At 47.8% G+C, this 20,330-nt stretch overlaps 1 protein-coding gene across 1 annotated transcript in view; it reads left to right on the top strand.

The window, feature by feature from the left end:
• The window catches only part of LOC142765206 (uncharacterized), a 1,282,698-nt gene that overhangs the window by 594,131 nt on the left and 668,237 nt on the right, over positions 1–20,330 (top strand). Inside the window, exon 5 of the mRNA XM_075865840.1 lies at positions 2,857–3,038. Within this exon, the coding sequence (XP_075721955.1) occupies positions 2,857–3,038 (182 nt within the window). The remainder of the gene's footprint in view (positions 1–2,856; positions 3,039–20,330) is intronic.

Genomic DNA, 20,330 nt, shown 5'->3' with positions numbered 1-20,330 from the left:
TTCGACGAAGGGTGGGCCTTCAGCGATGCCCTGTGATCCATTAGTCGGTTGTTCAAACATCTTCCAGTTTGCCCAATATAGCACCTACCACATGATAAGGGGATAAGATACACCGCACCAATTCCGCACTCTACAAACGTTTCCCGGTGTTTGACCACACAAACATACCACTTTTTTTCTTTTCCTTCAGCTTTCCTATCCACCATTGCGCACACTCGGCCCAACTTATTCCTGGACGAAAAAACGACATTAACACCAAATCTATGTCCCACCTTTTTCATGCGGTGGGAGAAGGCATGAAGATAAGGAATGCACGTGTAAGGCAAACGTTTATCTATGCCCGCTCTGTCATTACCTTCCCGTTTTAGTTTCTTCAACAATCTTTCACTTAGAAGACCCAGCCTTCCTTCTGGGAAGTTCGATAACCTAAGCCTAGTAAGCTGGTCATGAAAAGCCTCCGACATCTGATGCGGGCACGATTTGCACAAAGCAGATTCGAGACACGAAGTGGCGACACCATTCTTGACCAGCTTTGAGTTACAGGAATGAAAATCAAGAATGGGCTTAATCGACCTCGGCGAATACCGCCAGCACGTGTGCTCCTGCCCAATCCTAATTTTCAAATCAAGAAACTGAATGCAGCCATCTTTCGGGACCTCAAAGGTAAATTTCAAACCCCGTCCTTTCTCATTAAACATTTTCAGCACATTGACCCTGGACCTGACACAGTTGTCCATTTCAACAAACACCAGATAATCATCAACGTATCTCATTGTCTTAAGCGCTAAACTTTCTAAGCCTCCCTCAAGGTCTCGATCTATCCTCCCCAAGTATACCTCACTCAGTTTAGGGGCAACACGGGAACCTATGCACACACCCGATTTCTGCCTATACACACCACCTTTCCATTCTACCAAAGTCGAGCGAAGATACATCGACAACAGTTCCAAGAAGGACGCAACAGAAACTCCGCACTCATTTTGGAACTGTAGGGCGTCGTTGTGGTCCTGTATGCAGTCTCTCACACTTTTCATCAAGGTTTCATGCTCCAACGAGTAAAAAAGGTCCTCTACATCTATGCTAAACACTGACATAGGACCGGGGGGTCCTATGACATAGGACCGAGGGGTCCTATTTACCTTTGAGGTCCCGAAAGATGGCTGCATTCAGTTTCTTGATTTGAAAATTAGGATTGGGCAGGAGCACACGTGCTGGCGGTATTCGCCGAGGTCGATTAAGCCCATTCTTGATTTTCATTCCTGTAACTCAAAGCTGGTCAAGAATGGTGTCGCCACTTCGTGTCTCGAATCTGCTTTGTGCAAATCGTGCCCGCATCAGATGTCGGAGGCTTTTCATGACCAGCTTACTAGGCTTAGGTTATCGAACTTCCCAGAAGGAAGGCTGGGTCTTCTAAGTGAAAGATTGTTGAAGAAACTAAAACGGGAAGGTAATGACAGAGCGGGCATAGATAAACGTTTGCCTTACACGTGCATTCCTTATCTTCATGCCTTCTCCCACCGCATGAAAAAGGTGGGACATAGATTTGGTGTTAATGTCGTTTTTTCGTCCAGGAATAAGTTGGGCCGAGTGTGCGCAATGGTGGATAGGAAAGCTGAAGGAAAAGAAAAAAAGTGGTATGTTTGTGTGGTCAAACACCGGGAAACGTTTGTAGAGTGCGGAATTGGTGCGGTGTATCTTATCCCCTTATCATGTGGTAGGTGCTATATTGGGCAAACTGGAAGATGTTTGAACAACCGACTAATGGATCACAGGGCATCGCTGAAGGCCCACCCTTCGTCGAATCTGTGCCTACATTGCAGGGATTGCAAGTGTTCCCCTTTATTTCACGAAACAAGGGTGTTGTCACGGCACAGGGATAGGACAGCGAGAGAAGTTGCGGAGGCTTTTTATATACACAAGTATGGCGACACGTGTGTTGCGAGGCCTTCGGTGACTTTGCACCAACTAGAGATTGATTATCTCACTGCCAACTTCTAATCTTTCACGTCATATTTTTTCTTTAGGTATATAAGTGTTTCTTTCAATAAACTGTCAGTTGCTAGTCTGCGCTTGTGTGTGTGCCTTCTCTGTTTCTTGTCGATTTTTCGCGCAGTTTTGTAGTGATGATTTACCAACTCGCCCAGCGTTCAGTACTCTTAAATAGACTTTAAGCGGGTAGAATTAAGTAAAAGGAGGTTATCTTATTGGTGGCTGAAGCCAAGGCACGAGTGAAAATTTAAACCTTTCACTGCAAAGTAGAAATGCTCAACCTCACTATTTAAAGGGAAAAAAATTCAATCTAGTTTTTGGTTCAATAAGTATTACGGCTTGGTAGCGCTAGCCACGGCCCGATCTAAAGGGTACAGTGACATTCATCTATCCATCCATCCATCGTTTGCTGTTATTGTGCAATCGGAGTGTTTTCGTTTTCATTGTGGGGCGAATTTCACGGAAGAGTTTCAATGTCTAGTGATGATTTGTTCTGAAGCATCGCCTAACTTATTACGATTCACCCCGTGATTACGCGGTGATGTTTGTTGTATTCTTGCCACGTCCGATATAAACGTCTGTAAATGTAAGTTTTTGTGAACGGTATTGTGATTTGTTGAGTTTTAGCTTCTCTTACTACGCTAACAATATTGTTTTCTTGTGTCTCACTGTTTGCATTCAAGAAAAAAATAATTCTTACAACAATAATTTCAAACAGGTTTTTTTAACTGCTTAGATGTTTTACAGTTTGCAGATGATGGCCAAACAGTGCTGAGCTTTGCGTTGTAACATGCACCAAAGTAACATATAATGGGATATAAGTGGTAACCAATAACTCAGAATTTATTACCTCTATGCAATATGCAGCAACATCATTGACACAAGGGAAATTCCATAAACCACCCCGGCTGGAGCCAGTAGGAAACCATTTTCGTGTAACGTGGACACTTCCAGAAGCAACACAAGGAGACATATCTCCTGTCCCGTTGGTGTACACGGTATTGGAAAAACAACCTAATATTGGCATGGAATGGCAGCGGATTGGTCAGGTATGTATAATTCAAATATTCAACGTGATGAGCTTGTCCGAAGCTTGAGAGCACCTAGCAGAAATTGACTATCACAGTTATTGCTCATTCTAACAGGAAGCTAGATTTGCCAGTTGGTAAAGCCTTGAGTATAAATAAACGACGCAGGACAAAGACAAGCAATATACAGGCATGCGTAAGGTTCCCCTTCAAAGTGTGGGAGGGGGGAGGCGAAGATTCACCTCAGTGTCCCCCTCATCTGATTAGGTCTACTTATGGGTCAGACTTGGCGCTTTGAATAGCCGAAGGGAAAATCAACATTGGTTTCGCGAATTGAGGACCATAGTGCCAGCATACGTGCTCGGAAGTCTGTATGAGTCGTAGGTAAACTGATGTAAGATTGAACGGTCAGCGATGCAACAGGAACATCACTGTCCCGCAACTTTGTAGTCGCTGCATATGTCGGGTCGCTATTAGTCGGTAGCAACCTGAGTGCACGCCATGTGTGATACACAGCATAACAAATCTCCAATATTTCTTGTTCTTCTTGCCAAGCAAGAAAAAATGCAATAAGATAGGAAAAATGCAAAGTCAACAGTAGTATATGGGAACACACCACTGAACTATTTGTGCAAAGTTGTGGCCGTATGCTAAACTTGCACAGCACTTATTCGCCGAGATCTTCTAGGTGGTGGTGAAGACACGTGAGGTAGGCTCTCATTTGTAAGCCCTTCTGCGCCATCTTCTTCGACATCACTGTCACTAGAATACGAAAATGCCTTTGACGTCACCCACAAAACCCTTGGTGGTTACACCACAGCCTTCTTCCCTCTCCTCTTGCGACGTTGTAGGACCTCAGGGCTACAATCCCCAATACATGATAAACGTGTGGATCTCACTATCTGGTACAGATTCATCTTCGTAGGAAGCGCAAATCTAAGCTACATAGGAACGACGGAAAGAAGGCACAGACAGGCACTTAGCTTCAACTGTTTATTTGGATATGCAAACATTCTTCGAAACAAACGCTTAGTTGAAGAAATGCGCTTGTCTCGTGACTTCTTTTAAGCTGTTCCTGTGTAGCTTAATTTGGCGCTTCTAATGAAGATGATTCCCAAATACGTTAACCTATTTCAACCAAGCCTGGCCTTGACGCAAACCCTGTCTTTCTCTATTTGTCGTCCAAGCGCTCGTCCAGACAACCTTTGCTGGCGCTTTTTTACAGGAAGCTTGAGTGCCAGGCTGAAGTCGGAGAGTCTATTTCTTAGAGGCCTGTCCTGCAAAAGTTCTACCGGCCATTCTGCAAGAGAGCAGAGTGGTAACCGAGTAAACCAACACAAAAGTATTCATGTGTGGCCACAGTTTTCTTAAGCAGCCATTTCATAATGAGGTACCCTTTTCTGCTAGCCCGTTGAAACGTGGAAAGCGGGGCTTGAAGTTATATTTTTGGAACGTAGCAAATTTTTCTAGAACATAGTAAATTGACGATTTGCAAACTGAGGGCTGTTGTCCGTGCAGGCTTTCATTGGTATTCCGTTCGTGGCTAAAATGGCTGTTAACTTGTCGATAACCAAAGTTGCCAATGTCTCCTCGAGTTTACAAATTCTCATAAATTCAAATAAGCATTTTCGATAACTCACAGTGCAAGAAGGATGCACACGAAGTATTAGACAACAAGAGCGCTCACTCTCAACTAAAGATTTAATAAAGGAAAGCACGAATATACACACAGGTTAGCCCAATTTCACCGAGAAACTACTCTTGTAGAGCAGAGAGATTCACGTGATAGCACTTTTTCAGGACACGTGAAACACCCATGTGCGTCAAAAATCAAAATAAAATTCGATCTACACAGCCAGCGTTACTAACAAACAACGTACTTATGAAGCATCCAAAGATATTTGGCACGTTGGAAATTGCAGTTCCTTTTCGCTAAGGGCAACGGGCGGATGGTTTATGCATTCTTCACTTTCTCTGTCAATCAAGAAGGCCTCAATTGTCTTCCTTTTGTTCTGATGCTCATGGCGGAACGAAATTTCTTCTTCCCTCACCACCAGCTTACAACAACAATCTCTGCAGTGCGATGGCAGGTGCAAACCGCCCACAGCCCTCATCGATGCCAAATGTTTCCTTAATCTAATATTTACACATCGTCCAGTTTGACCAACATTTACGCAACCGCAATACAACGGCTACTTGTACACAACACCTGACTCCCTTCTAACGTATCTATCTTTGTTTTTCTGAACATGAGCTACGAGCCTCACCAACACCTGATAGTTTCCTATGCTAACGGCAGCAAACACTTAACCCACTTGTCCAGGTTATGACAAGTTCTCACGATTTCTATTTCTGAGTATCTGGCCTTCTGCAGTTTTTCTAAATGGCTCTGGAAACGTTTTTTCAGAGAATGTTTGCAGCTTTTTTGGACAAAAGCACGCAGCCCCGCGCACGTGATACCGGATTTTACCGTCTTAAAATGACCAGATGAAAAGTTCAACATCGTCTATACAAAGCGTGGTTTATATAACCAGCACAAATGGCCCTTCTTGAATGACAATTCTAGAAGGGCCAAGATAGTTAGTAGGGAAGTACTGCTGTACTTTAACAGCAGCTGAGCCGCAAGATCGTCTGCTTTGTTTTCGAGTATATTCAGAGGCCCACTACCTAGTGTCCGTTAGATTCTATATCGTCGTTTTCGTCCGAATGTTGACACGGGTAAATTTTATATTTCTTATTCAGTGTCATTACAATACCACGCCCCTTTCATTAACGCTTCCATATACTTCTATGTTACCAGCTATATTTCTGTGGATGAAGAAACCGACCCCCACTTCTCTTCTGTCAGCCAAGCCACAATTGCAAAGAGCATGCCTAATCTTTAGCACTGTACTCCTCAAATGTACTCCTAACCTGAGTTAGCTCTATTACATACCGTTTACCACCCTCTAGCTCATCGAATAGCAAAGCTAGATTTGCGATAAACGTTTGCAAGCTCAGGCTTCAAAGGCAGCTTTTCCGAACCCAGAAATTCTTAGCACCCTCTGCTGCGTCACAGATGTCACCGCCGCCGTGGTCAGTTGCTTTACAACCACTGGGGACTGAGGGCCGAGAATCAAATGACGCATTTATGTGGGATGTAGCGGCCGACCACGGAGGCCACTCCTCTGGTGAGGGAGTGCGTTTCGGGTGGTTGGCACCGGTGAGGCCGTACCCCAGGCCTCTTAATGCAATTCCATCACTAGGTGATTTGTTTTTATCCGGTGAGGAATGGCACAGCAATGAATGGCGCTACTTGAAAGAATGGCAGTAGACGTGATGGATGGGCTTTAGTTTACCCGTTTCTGAGTATCTCTTGTGCTTTTACGTGTATACAATTACTTGATTCAAGCCCATACTATGGTATTGTAGGCTTGTGATACGAATCCCATTGTGCATGGTGAAATGAAGCACTGCAGAACATTTCTTTTGTGAGCCATGCGCGGTTGTGAACCTCTCGAGAACGGGCCGTTGTTGCGGCGAGAACTAGACTTTCGGCGAAATTCTTCAAGTTTAGAAGACTGCGCACATGAGTAGCTACAAGGTCAAGTCAATAAATTACCAAGGATATGTTCGTGGTGAGAATACCGACATGTGGCGAGAGTTTGCCGCTTTCTCGGCTGAAATGACCATAACCGACAACGAGTAGGCCATGCTTCTAAAAGGATTCGCAAATCGCACGTGTTGGAAATTGTTTGAACCTCCCGCGCGAATAGCGCGCGCACCAAGAGACGGAGAACGACGAGGAAGAGGAAGAGACCAGCCGAAATAGAACACGCTCTTTTACCATGGATGCTGGCGTTTGCGTCTCCTTCATTTGGTGCCTTTAAACTCCGAAGCGTGGTTTTCCCACATCGATTTTGGTGCCGACGACCCGGGAATCAAGCCTACAACGACCCGAGCCTTTCATTCCTGGTGTGGGTGAGCTGCGCTGCGAGCTAGACCGACATGAAGCGAGCGAAGAGCAAGCGGGCCTCGCGGCGATCGATGAACACGAGAATCATCAACGAGGTCAACCAGGTGCTCCAGTCCAATGAGTTCGAGCTTTCTGGACTTCGAATGCTGCACGGCCGCCTACGCGCCAGCAACGTGGAACTTAAAGCCTTGAACAACGAGGTTGAAACCCTGATCACTGACGACCTGGCGGCAGACGACTATGAGGTGGTCATGCAATACGATGACGCCGCTAACAGTACTCTGGCGTTGCTCGAGCACCACATTGAAGTTCTGAAGACTTCTGCTACGCCGGCGTCGTCTACAACTCCAGCCATGGGCACAAGGACCTGTGAGGGTGCACCGAGCGAGCATGAACGACTTCCACAACGTGAGTTCGGCGCACGACTTCCCAAGCTGGAGCTTCTTCGTTTCGATGGAAACGTGATCAAGTGGCAACCCTTTTGGGATATGTTCCTGCACTCCGTGCACGAGAACCCAAGGCTGTCCAACACAGACCGGTTTCACTACTTGGCCTCACTTCTAGATGGACCTGCAGCTCAGGCCGTCGCCGGTATTCAGGTGACAGATTCTTGTTACGATGACGCGCTGGAAATTTTGAAACGTCGGTTTGGAAACAAGAAAGTCATTGAGCAGAAGTACTTAGGAAATTTGCGCACGCTCAAACCAGTGAAATTAGCGAGTGATGTCACTGCTCTGCGCAAGCTTTTCGACACAGTTCAACTAAACAGGAGGGGACTGCGTAGTCTTGGAATCACGGAGTCATCCTACGCGGCTATGCTGAATGAAGTTCTGCTCAAAGTCATACCAGCTGACATTGTCGTAGAATACTTCAAAAAAGAAAGTATGGAGAACACGACGGAAACGAGCCAGGCTTCATCTGATCAGGAACTTGAGCAGCTGATGAAATTTCTCCGCATCGAAGTTGAATGTCGAGAAAAGAGTTCTTTAGTGAACAATTTGCCAACGACATCGAACAACAGCGTACCTGTATTAAATAGATCATTCAAGAAGCAGTCCGCGACTCCTACAGCATCCGTTCTTCAAAACAAGACACTATCTTCCCCCTCGTCCTGTTTTTTCTGCGCTGCTACCGATCACAAGACAGAGGACTGCACGAGTGACATGACTCTGGCCGAGAAGCGCAACAAACTTGTAACAGACGGTCGATGCTTCCGGTGCACGTCAAAAGGACATCTGGTCCGCAATTGCCGGCGGAGAGTGCACTGCCAAGCATGCAAGCGCAGACACGCCTCCTCGATGTGCAATGCTAGTAGTTCTGAAACACCATCAGTGACTAATGCTCAGAAGAAACCGAATGCTACGGTGCAAGTTTCCACTCAGAGAGCTTCAGTTCCCCGACTCATCAATGATGTTCTTCTCCAGACTTTTCGAGCTTGGGTAACGACTTCATCTCATTGTTGCTATATACGCGGTGTTCTCGACAACGGAAGCCAGCGAACGTTCGTCACTGAGAGCGTCGCTTCCAAGCTAAGTCTACCTGCTGTTGCCGAGACCGAACTCGCCATCAGTGCGTTTGGTAGAGCGAGCGACCCAACCCGACGATTCAAAATGGTCAAGATCACGCTCCGCAGTCAGCACGACGACCTAACCATTGACATTGAGGCCATAGTGGTGCCCTTTATTTGCGAGGAGATGATTGAAGCACCAAGGCAGAGTCGTCTTCTTCAAGCCATCGCAGCGGAGGGGAAACATCTGGCTGACGCAGTCGTTTACCCGAGTGTAGATTGTGAGCCAGGTGTGAGTGTCCTCATTGGATCGGACCAGCTTTGGAAGTTGATGCCCAACACGAGTGAAGTGAGGTGGGATGAAGAAAACCCTGCCTTACTCGCCATTAACACAAAGATGGGCTGGACTCTCCAAGGCCCCTTATCTGGTGGTGGAAGCACGAGTAACAAAGCAAGCACCCAAGTATGTGTTCTTCGAACAGGTTCCCACGAAGACGACCAGATCGCCTTCCCATTACAAAGATTTTGGGACCTCGATGCTATCGGAATTGCCGACACGCCGACGTCTCAGTGCAACGCAGATATTTTGGAAGAATTCAACAACACTACCAGGCTTCGGAAAGGACGCTATGAAGTTGCGTTGCCATGGAAATCACCTCTCGTCGACATGGCCGACAATCGCAAAGTAGCCCTTTCGAGGCTCCATGGACTCGTCAAGCGGCTGTCACCAAACGACGAAGCCATGAGAGCCTACGATAAGGCTATCAGGCAGTATGAGGTGGACGGTCATGCTGAAAAAGTTGAAGATGCCCCTTATTGTACACAGCACCTATACTACATGCCGCATCGAGAGGTAATCCGCGAAACATCTACGACGACGAGACTTCGCGTAGTCTTCGACGCATCATCGCATGCATCAGGAGCTTGTTCTCTCAACGAACAACTCGAAAAAGGTCCTAATCTGAATGCTGACCTTTTCAAGGTTTTGATCCGGTTTCGCCTTTTCGCCATCGGAATTACAGCAGACGTGCAGAAGGCGTTTCTACAAATCAGCATTCGAGAAGAAGACAGAGATGCTCTTCGTTTCTTGTGGTTTGAAGGGCTACCAATGTCAGGCAGACCACTGCCAAAAATACAAGAAATGCGAATGACCAGAGTTCCATTCGGCACCTCCGCAAGCCCTTTCCTATTATCTGCAACGTTGAAATACCATTTCGATCACGTTGAACAAATTTACCAAGTAACGGCCGCAAAACTGAAGGCAAGCTTCTACGTCGATGACCTAGTTTTCGGAGCTTCAACGACAAAAGAAGCGCTACAACTCTACGAAGAGACGAAGGCCATAATGAAGCTGGCCGGAATGAAAATGCAGAAGTGGTCAACAAACTGCGACCTGTTAAGAGAGAAGCTCAAGCAAGCAGGAGAGACGTCAGCTGAGCAGGTCACACAATCTAAGGTTCTTGGGCTATCCTGGAACTACACCGACGACACCATTTCGGTGAAAATTGACTCTGTGACGAAAGTCTTAAAAGCGGGACTTTGTACCAAGCGAACTGTGCTTCAGGCTTCATCACGAATTTTCGACCCCTTGGGACTGCTAGCACCGTTCACCATTCGAGTTAAAATACTTTTTCAGAAGATATGGATGCAAGGACTCGATTGGGAAAGCGTTCTCCCCGAGACATTGAAGATCGAGTGGGACAAGTGGACTGTCGAACTTCAAGACCTCAAAGACTTTAGAACCAAGAGGTATCAACTAGACAACAGCAGCCCTGATAAAAGCACTCACCAGCTGCATATATTCACGGACGCTAGCCCGTGTGCCTACGGAGTAGTGGCATACATACGAGTGGAAGACAGTACCGGAGCGGTTCGACTCCAGCAGCTGCTCGCTAAGTCTCGGGTCGCTCCAATCAAGGGTCTCACTTTACCACGCCTGGAACTCGTCGCTGCGGTTCTTGGAGCTCGACTTCTTAAGCTACTTGTGGATACTTTGCCACACACAAATATAGAATACTTCTGCTGGACCGACTCCCAAGTTTGCTTGAGTTGGATCAAGTCTACAGCCACCAAGTGGAAGCCCTTCGTTTGTAACAGGGTAATTGAGATCCAAGGGCTCACAGACCCAAGTCGCTGGAGACATTGCTCTGGAAAGACAAACCCAGCCGACTTAGTTACAAGAGGGATATCAGCGCATCACCTTTGTACTAGCGATTTATGGTGGCATGGGCCTGACTGGCTATCTGGTACCCAAGAAACGTGGCCGGCAAGTGAAGCTGGTCCTCATGAGTCAACGGATGAACTATGTAGATCAAACGACGAAGACACAACAGTTTTGGCTTGTCAATGCTCGCAAGCAGAGCCACTTTTCGAGCTCGACAAATACAGCAGCTGGATACGAGTTGTTAGAATCACAGCTTGGATTCGAAGATTTATTCACAATTGTCGAGTGCACACCAGTCGTCGTCTGATGGGCCCACTCACTGCCCCTGAGATAAAAGAAGGCGAGTTTACATGGATGAAGCATGCACAAGCGGAAGCCTTTAGTATAGAACTCGCCTCATTGTTAAAAAACCAACCATTAGCTAAGGCATCCCGAATTCGTAATCTGCATCCATTCCTGGACAATGATGGGATTTTAAGAATCAAGACCCGGCTTGACAACGTAAAAACATCAGAATACGTGAGGTGCCCGATTCTACTACCAGCTGACCACCGCTGCACATACCTCATCATCGACCGCACGCACCGGCGCCTGCTGCACAGTGGTGTAAACGATACCCTTTCAGAGCTACGCGAGTGTTTTTGGGTGATTAAGGGCCGCCAGTGTGTGAAAAAAGTGCTCTCTAGGTGCAAAGTGTGTGCTAGATTCAAGCTCCAACCTGCAACAGCCCCTACCGCACCACTGCCGACCGACAGGGTTAAGAGATCACACCCTTTTCAAGTTGTGGGTGTTGACTTTGCTGGTCCCGTTTTTGTGAAAGGAACCAGTCCCGTGAAGGCCTATATCGTTTATTTTACGTGTGCCGTCGTTCGGGCGATCCATTTGGAGTTGTGCTCCGATATGACGGCGGGGTCATTTTTAATGGCTTTCCGTCGGTTTGTGTCGCGACGCGGCTTGCCTAGTGTTATTTATTCCGACAATGCTCTAGCTTTTCATGCTGCCAGTCGCGACTTAAAAGTGATGTACAGAGCTTTGAGAGACTTCCAAGTACAGGACTTTTGCTCTAATAACCACATTACCTGGAAATTCATTGCAGAACGTAGTCCTTGGTGGGGTGGATTTTGGGAGAGGATGATTCGCACTGTTAAAAGCTGCCTACGGAAAATTCTAGGGAAAGGTTGCTTTGATTTCGAGCAGCTTGTGACCATTCTTGCCGAAGTAGAAAATGTAGTGAATTCTAGGCCATTAACGTACCTCTCCGCTGACGCTACCGATCCAGCTGTACTTACACCTTCGCACTTTCTAACCGGTAGGAAGTCTACTACACTGCCTAGTGCTAATACTGCTGAAACGTCGGGAACTCGCTCCGATACTTTAAAGCATTGGAAGTACAGGCAGCAAATAGTGGCTGATTTTTGGAAGCGTTGGTATAAAGACTACCTCTTGTGCTTGAGGAGTGCACACATTAGGCGAGTACAGCCTTGCAACCAGCTTAAGGTTAACGATGTAGTCGTCATTAAGGAAGACAAGGTGCCCATAACTTTTTGGAAAGTTGGTAGAGTTACTGACGTGTACTTATCAAGTGATAATCACGTTAGAGCCTGCAAGATTGTCTTGGCAGGAGGTACGGAAGTTACGAGGCCAGTACAACTTTTATGCCCGTTGGAGCTGGGCGATTGAACTTTCGGGCGCGGAGGATGTTGGAAATTGTTTGAACCTCCCGCGCGAATAGCGCGCGCACCAAGAGACGGAGAACGACGAGGAAGAGGAAGAGACCAGCCGAAATAGAACACGCTCTTTTACCATGGATGCTGGCGTTTGCGTCTCCTTCATTTGGTGCCTTTAAACTCCGAAGCGTGGTTTTCCCACAGCACGAATAGGTATATGGTCTCGCGCACTGACTGCTCTACTTACTTTTCATAGAACGTTTCTTACCTGATCCAATTCATCATGAACATTGTCAATTGATCACCGTTGTTTATCCAGCCGTTGTGGTATACTTGTATTATCTCTGACGTTTATATCTTACCGATCGAATGGTCGCCCGTGCAAGGTCTTCATCCACTGCTCGCAGCATGTTTGTTAGAATATTTGGTTGAGTGTGCGATCTTCGTCCAACCGGATTAAAAAAAAAACAACCGGATTAAAAAAAAATCCGGCTGCAGCGATGGCGTAGTGGTTAGAGCATCCGCCTCGCATGCAAGAGGTCCGTGGTTCAAATCCCGGTACCGCGCAGTTCCCAACCGGATTAAAAAATCCGCGTGTTGATGGAACTGCATTAAGAGGCCTGGGGTGCGGCCTCAAAAGCATTGGCCACCCTGGTGCAGTATCTGGCCACTACCTCCCACATGCTTACGTCAAATAACTCACGGCCCTGAGTCCCCAGCGGCTGCGAAGCAACTGACCACGGCGGCGGTCAGATCTGCAACGCAGCAAAGGGTGCTAAGAATCTCTGGATCCGGACAGGCCGCCATTGGAACCTGAACTTGGCAACGTTGAATGCTAGAACCTTATCTAGTGAGGGAAGTCTAGCTGTACTATTCGAGGAGCTAGAGGGTGTTAAATGGGATATAATAGGGCTCAGTGAGGTTAGGAGGACAGATGAGGCCTATATGGTGCTACAGAATGGGCACGTCCTTTGCTACAGGGGCTTGGCAGACAGAAGAGAACTGGGAGTGGGGTTCCTAATTCACAGAAACATAGCTGGCAACATAGAGGAATACTATAGCATTAATTAAAGGGTGGTAGGTATCGTAATTAAACTGAATAAAAGATACAAGATGAAGGTAGTACAGGCTTACGCGCCTACATCCAGCCATGATGACGCTTCAGTTGAAAGCTTCTATGAAGACGTGGAATCGGCAATGAGTAAGGTAAAAACACAGTATACTATAGTGATGGGCGACTTTAATGCAAAGGTAGGGAAGAAGCAGGCTGGAGACCAGGCAGTAGGAGAATATGGCATCGGTACTAGAAACGCCAGAGGAGAGCTACTAGTAGAATTCGCCGAACGCGATAATTTACGGATTTTGAATACCTTCTACCGAAAACGAGAAAACCGCAAGTGGACATGGAGGAGCCCTAATGGCGAAAATAAGAACGAAATAGACTTTATAATGAGTGCACAACCTGGAATCGTGCAGGATGTGGAAGTGATTGGCAAGGTACGATGCAGTGACCATAGAATGGTAGTGTCTCGAATTCGCCTAGACTTGAAGAAGGAACGACAGAAACTGATACGCAAGAAGCCAATCAATCAGCTAGCACTGAGAGGGAAAGTACAGGAATTCAGAGTGTCGCTGCGGAACAGGTACTCGGCTCTTAGTGAGGAAACCAACCTTAGCGTAGATACAATGAATGATAATCTGACGAGTATCATTACGGAGTGTGCAGTGGAAGTTGGAGGCAGGGTAGTTAGACAGGACACTGGCAAGCTTTCACAGGAAACGAAGAACCTAATTAAGAAGCGTCAAATCATGAAAGTGTCAAGTACAACAGACAAAATAGAACTGGCAGAGCTTTCGAAGTTGATTAATAGACGTAAGGTATGCGATGTAAGAAGGTATAACATGGAGAGAATTGAACACGCTTTGAAAAACGGAGGAAGTGTCAAAGCATTAAAGAGGAAACTTGGGATAGGCAAAAGTCGGATGTATGCACTAAGGGACAAAGAAGGCAAAATAACTACCAATATGGATAGGATAGTTAAAATAGCGGAGGAGTTTTACAGAGATCTGTACAGTAGCCGAGACAACCACGACCTTAATACTATAAGAACTAGCAGTAACCCCGATTACACCCCACCAGTAATGATAGAAGAAGTCAGAAAAGCTTTGGAGGGCATGCAAAGGGGCAAAGCTGCTGGTGAGGATCAGGTAACATCAGATCTGCTGAAAGATGGAGGACAGATTGTGTTAGAAAAACTAGCCAACCTGTTTACGAGGTGTCTCCTGACGGGAAGAGTACCAGAGTCTTGGAAGAACGCTAACATCATCTTAATGCATAAGAAAGGAGATGACAAGGACTTGAAGAATTACAGGCCGATCAGCTTGCTCTCTGTAGTATACAAGCTATTTACAAAGGTAATTACTAACAGAGTAAAGAAAACATTAGAATTCAATCAACCAAAGGAACAAGCAGGATTTCGAACAGGCTACTCAACAATTGACCACATTCATACTATCAATCAGGTAATAGAGAAATGCTCAGAGTATAACCAACCCCTATACATAGCCTTCATAGATTACGAGAAGGCGTTTGATTCAGTAGAAATATCAGCCGTCATGCAAACACTGCGGAATCAGGGCGTGGATGAAGTATATATAAACATTCTGGAAGAAATCTACAGGGGATCAACTGCTACCATAGTGCTTCATAAAGAAAGCAACAGAATACCAATCAAGAAGGGTGTAAGGCAGGGGGACACAATTTCCCCAATGCTATTTACCGCGTGCTTACAGGAGGTTTTCAGAAGCCTAGAATGGGAACAGTTAGGGATAAGAGTCAATGGAGAATACCTTAGTAACCTGCGCTTCGCCGATGACATTGCATTGCTGAGTAACTCGGGGGACGAATTGCAACTCATGATTACGGAGTTAGACAAGGAGAGCAGAAAGGTGGGTCTTCAAATTAATCTGCAGAAAACGAAAGTAATGTACAACAACCTCGGCATGGAGCAGCGCTTCGAGATAGGTAATAGTGCAATTGAAGTTGTAAAAGACTATGTCTACTTAGGGCAGGTAATAACCGCAGAGCCGAACCACGAGATTGAAGTAACTAGAAGAATAAGAATGGGGTGGAGCACATTCGGCAAGCACTCTCAAATTATGACAGGTAGATTGCCACTATCCCTCAAGAGGAAGGTATATAACAGCTGTATCTGGCCGGTACTTAGCTACGGAGCAGAAACCTGGAGAATTACAAAGAGGGTTCAGCTTAAATTGAGGACGACGCAGCGAGCTATGGAAAGAAAAATGGTAGGTGTAACCTTAAGAGACAAGAAGAGAGCAGAGTGGATTAGGGAACAAACGGGGGTTAAGGATATCATAGTTGAAATCAAGAAGAAGAAATGGACATGGGCAGGGCATGTAGCGCGTAGACAGGATAACCGCTGGTCATTAAGAGTAACTGACTGGATTCCCAGAGAAGGGAAGCGGGTTAGGGGGAGACAGAAGGTTAGGTGGGTAGATGAGATTAAGAAATTTGTGGGTATAAATTGGCAGCAGCAAGCACAGGACCGGGTTAACTGGCGGAACATGGGAGAGGCCTTTGTCCTGCAGTGGACGTAGTCAGGCTGATGATGATGATGATGCGATCTTCGTCATCGCCACGGAACTCCAAAGCGGACGCTCGCTAGCGGCCCTTCAATATGAGCACTCTATATTCGGCTACATTCTCTCACATTGTCACGCCTCTACAAACATGTCAGCACCACTTACAGGTGAAACCTCACGCTTATTCTTGCGAACGTTATTTTGGGCCTTCACCAAACTGTCGTGTCAGGTTCGACACCCACGCCCATTACTAGCTGGGTAATAGATGCCCATTACCCACACCCATGCACATTGCCTGATATATCGTAGAGTATCAGGTGCACGCGCCGAAGAACATACCGATAACACGTGCCTCCACCCCTCGCCACGGCGCATGCTCCGGCCTCGGGCCAGGGTAATAAAACCAAGACAGCAGCCTCGTGAATAAACATTGTTCCTTCTTGTTCTGTCCATGCATCGTCTTATTCTTCGCCCTTACGATACTACAGTGGCGACGAGGATGGGATCCGGTTAATTGCACTCCGATGCTGAGACCAGAAGAATGGGATCCCGACCCCCTGCCTTCGACGACGCCGTGAGTAGCTGGAGCACGTATCGTGTCCGGTTGGAAGCCTACTTTGAGGGCAACGATATTACCGACGTAGCGAAACGCCGGGCCCTGCTGGTTTCATCGTTGAGCGACAGTGTCGTCCGGATATTGCAAGGGCACCAGCCGGGGGTCGCCATCAACTCCTTGATGTACGATGACGTTGTGAAATGCTTGGAAGAACATTTCAACCCTCAGGCAAACGAAATAGCAGCAAGCTATTTTTTCTTTATGCGAAAACAAGATGAGCAAGAAAGCATCCGGGACTACATTGCTGAACTGAGAAGACTGGCCGTAAATTGTAATTTCGGGGCGACACTGGACCGTATGTTGCGGGACCGAATCGTTTGTGGGATTCGGGTTGAGGAAACGCGCCGGTGCCTGCTGGGCCGCAAGAACTTGACTCGTGAAGAAGCCGAAGAATTCGCCTTAGCTTCTGAGAAAGCGAACGAAGACGCTCGGGGCATGCGTACTTCATACGCCCGGACCGAAGGTGGCGGCGTCAACGTGGTACAGCAACAAGGCAGACAGTGGAGGAAGAATTGCAGCCTTTCATGCGACAGATGCAAAGGGGCGCATGCAACGGCGTCCTGTCGACATCGCAGTTCTATATTCCATCAATGTGGTAAAAGAGGGCATCTTGCTATGGCTTGCAAAAGACCCCACACCCCCAGGTCAGGAACGTTCGCTGTCGACGGAACCGAATGTGAAAGCGAAGAAGAGAGGTTGTATGCTCTCGTTGCACACAGTTCCGCCAATAAGCACTTGGTGCAGCCAATCGAGCGCACCTTAACGTGGGAAGGCCGTAGGCTGCGAATGATTGTCGATACTGGATCACCAGTAAGCGTGATTCCCAAAAGCTTGTACAAGAAGCATCGCAAGTGGTGGCCGGCTCTGCAAAAAACTCCACTACGCCTTTCATGTTTCCTGGGACCGTTGCCGGTCGTTGGCAAGGTAGACATGCAGGTACAGCTTGGACCAGTAACGGTGAGCAGTTCGCTGATAGTAGTGGACCATCGAGGGCCCCTTTTGTGCGGAAGGGACACGATAGAGGAATTTCGCAAAGCAGGCATGTTGCTAGTAGAAGGCACGTCGTCTTCGGTGAATGTTGTTCACGCCGACAGCCAGCTAACCGCACTTCTTGACGAGTTTCCGGACCTCTATGAGAACCTCGGATGCTGTAAGGGACCACCGGTGAAGCTGTACCTCAAGGAAAGTGCGCAACCTCGATTTCTGAAGGCTCGGACAGTCCCGTATGCCATGAGAGCGCAAGTCTCCGCCGAAATTGACCGACTGGTGGAAGTGGGCGTGCTGTCCCCAGTGAGCGTGGCTGAATGGGCAACACCGGTCGTGCCCGTAGCAAAGAAGAACGGAGACATCCGGCTGTGTGGGGACTTTAAGCTAACAGTTAATCCAGCGACAAGAACAGAGCAGTACCCGCTTCCGAAAATTGACATCTTTGCGGCGCTATCAGGAGGCGAAGTGTTCAGCACACTCGACTTACGAAACGCATACAACCAGCTTCCCCTGGATGATGATGCTGAGAAGATAACTGTGTTGAATACACACAAAGGCCTCTTCTGCTACAACCGCTTGGCTTTTGGCATTGCCTCAGCGCCTGCGCTGTTTCAGCGGCGCATAGAAGCCGTGCTGAAGGGTATACCAGGGGTGAAAGTTTACTTGGACGACATTATTGTAGCAGAAAAAGAGTATGACACAACGATACTGCGGCAAGTGTTCGAACGACTTCGGGTGAACGGCCTAACACTGAACAAGGAGAAGTGCCACTTCCGGGAGAAAGAAGTGGTATTTCTAGGGCACCGAATCGATGCAAAAGGCCTCCACCCACTGCAGGACAATTTGGAAGCAGTGCTAGCGGCACCGCTACCGACTTCGGTAAGCCAGCTTAAATCATTCTTAGGATTGGTCACATACTATTCCAAATTTCTACCGAACTTGTCGTCCACTTTGGCCCCGTTACACCGACTCTTGTCTAAAGGGGCACTGTGGTGTTGGGGGCCCGCACAGAGAACAGCATTCCAAGAAACCAAGCGCGCCATGAGAAGGGCGAACTTTCTTGTGCATTACGACCCCCAAAGACCCTTGCGGCTTGAGTGTGATGCGTCGGCCGAGGGTATAGGCGCAGTTTTGTCGCACCGCATACAAGGAGTGGATCATCCCATAGCGTTCCGCTCGAGAACTCTAACGTCGGCGGAACGTAATTATTCACAATTGGAAAAGGAGGCACTAGCGCTTGTCTTCGGCGTGGTAAAATTTCGAGATTATTTGTTTGGCAACAAGTTCACTCTGGTGACCGATCACAAGCCTCTGACTGGTTTGCTAGGTCCAGATAAACCCATTCCGCAAATGGCAGCGGCCCGCATTCAACGTTGGGCGCTGCTCTTAGCAGCTTATCAATACGACTTGGAATACAGAAAAGGAGAGCTAAATGCAAATGCCGACGCTCTAAGCCGGTTGCCATTACCGGTTCGCGATAATGGCTGGGAAAATGAACTAGCCGAATATGTCCTGCATGCGCAGGCTATGGATGATTTTGTTTTGTCTGCGCAGAGTATTTCAGACCACACCAGCAAAGATGACGTACTTCAGCAAGTGAAGACTTGGATCTTGCAAGGCTGGCCAAGGCGGCTTGGTTCAGAGGAACAGCAGTACCAACCGTATTTTGCACGGAGGCATGAATTGGCCGTGAGTAACGGGATGCTCTACTGGGGCCACCGTGTGGTTCTGCCTAAAGCTGCCCGGCAATTTGTTTTGAAAGAGTTGCACGATACGCACCCAGGCATGACGGCAATCAAGAACCTCGCGCGCTCAATTTTCTGGTACCCAGGGCTAGACGGTGAAATTGAAATGCTTGCAAAACGGTGTCCCCAATGTGTGCAGTGTTTGCCCATGCCCCCAGCGCAGGTCCCGGCAAACTGGCCAAAGAACAAAAGACGGTGGTACCGCCTACACGTGGATTTTGCTGGTCCCGTGGAAGGGCATATGATCTTCGTTCTCGTCGACACCGAGACTAAGTGGATCGAAGCAGTGCCCTTGAAGACGGCGACAGCAGCGACTACGGTAGACACAATTAGGTGCATTTTCGCGCGATTTGGCATACCACGGACTGTCGTGTCGGATAACGGTCCGCAATTCACCAGTGCATAAACAGCGCGGTTCTTCCGGGAAAATGGGGTGCGCCACGTAACGACGGCCCCATACTACCCGCAATCCAACGGTTTGGCGGAACGGGCAGTACTCACCATCAAGGAGGGCCTGAAGAAAAATCGGGTGGGAACGCTGCAAAGTCGGCTTGCCAAATTTTTGTTGCGTTACAGGACCACACCGACCCGAGAGGAGCAGTCGCCCGCAGAAAGGCTTTTTGGATTCCAACCACGAACCCGCCTGAGCACCTACCTGGCAGAGGAAGACGGGGCGAAGAGGGAGGCTACCGTCAACGGAGTTCCGAACTCTGGAAAGAAAGAATTTGCACCAGGAAGGGAGGTGTGGAGTCGACAGTACAGTCAGCTAGGTCAAAGGTGGCTACCCGGAACCGTGACAACAGTCGAAGGCAAGCGATTGTTAACCGTTAACACGCCAAGGGGGGTGCAACGTAGACACGTCGATCAAGTACGACCACGCGACTCGTCGACACCGGTCAAGAAAGAACCGGGCGAAACGCCAATTGGCATGGAGCAATTGCCACTCTCATCCAGCGGCATCCAGTCAACTAGCAGCGAAGCCCTTCAGGCCGGTCTGTCCGAACCTGGTGAGGAAGCGTCTGGCGGTGGCATCGAGCCAGCAAGTCCAAGGTCCACGGCAGAACCA

Source organism: Rhipicephalus microplus, chromosome 6, assembly GCF_043290135.1.
Source record: "Rhipicephalus microplus isolate Deutch F79 chromosome 6, USDA_Rmic, whole genome shotgun sequence".
Classification (NCBI taxonomy): Eukaryota; Metazoa; Arthropoda; class Arachnida; order Ixodida; family Ixodidae; genus Rhipicephalus; species Rhipicephalus microplus.
Note: the sequence above shows the minus strand (reverse complement) of the source record. Positions and strands in the feature narration are given on the sequence as shown.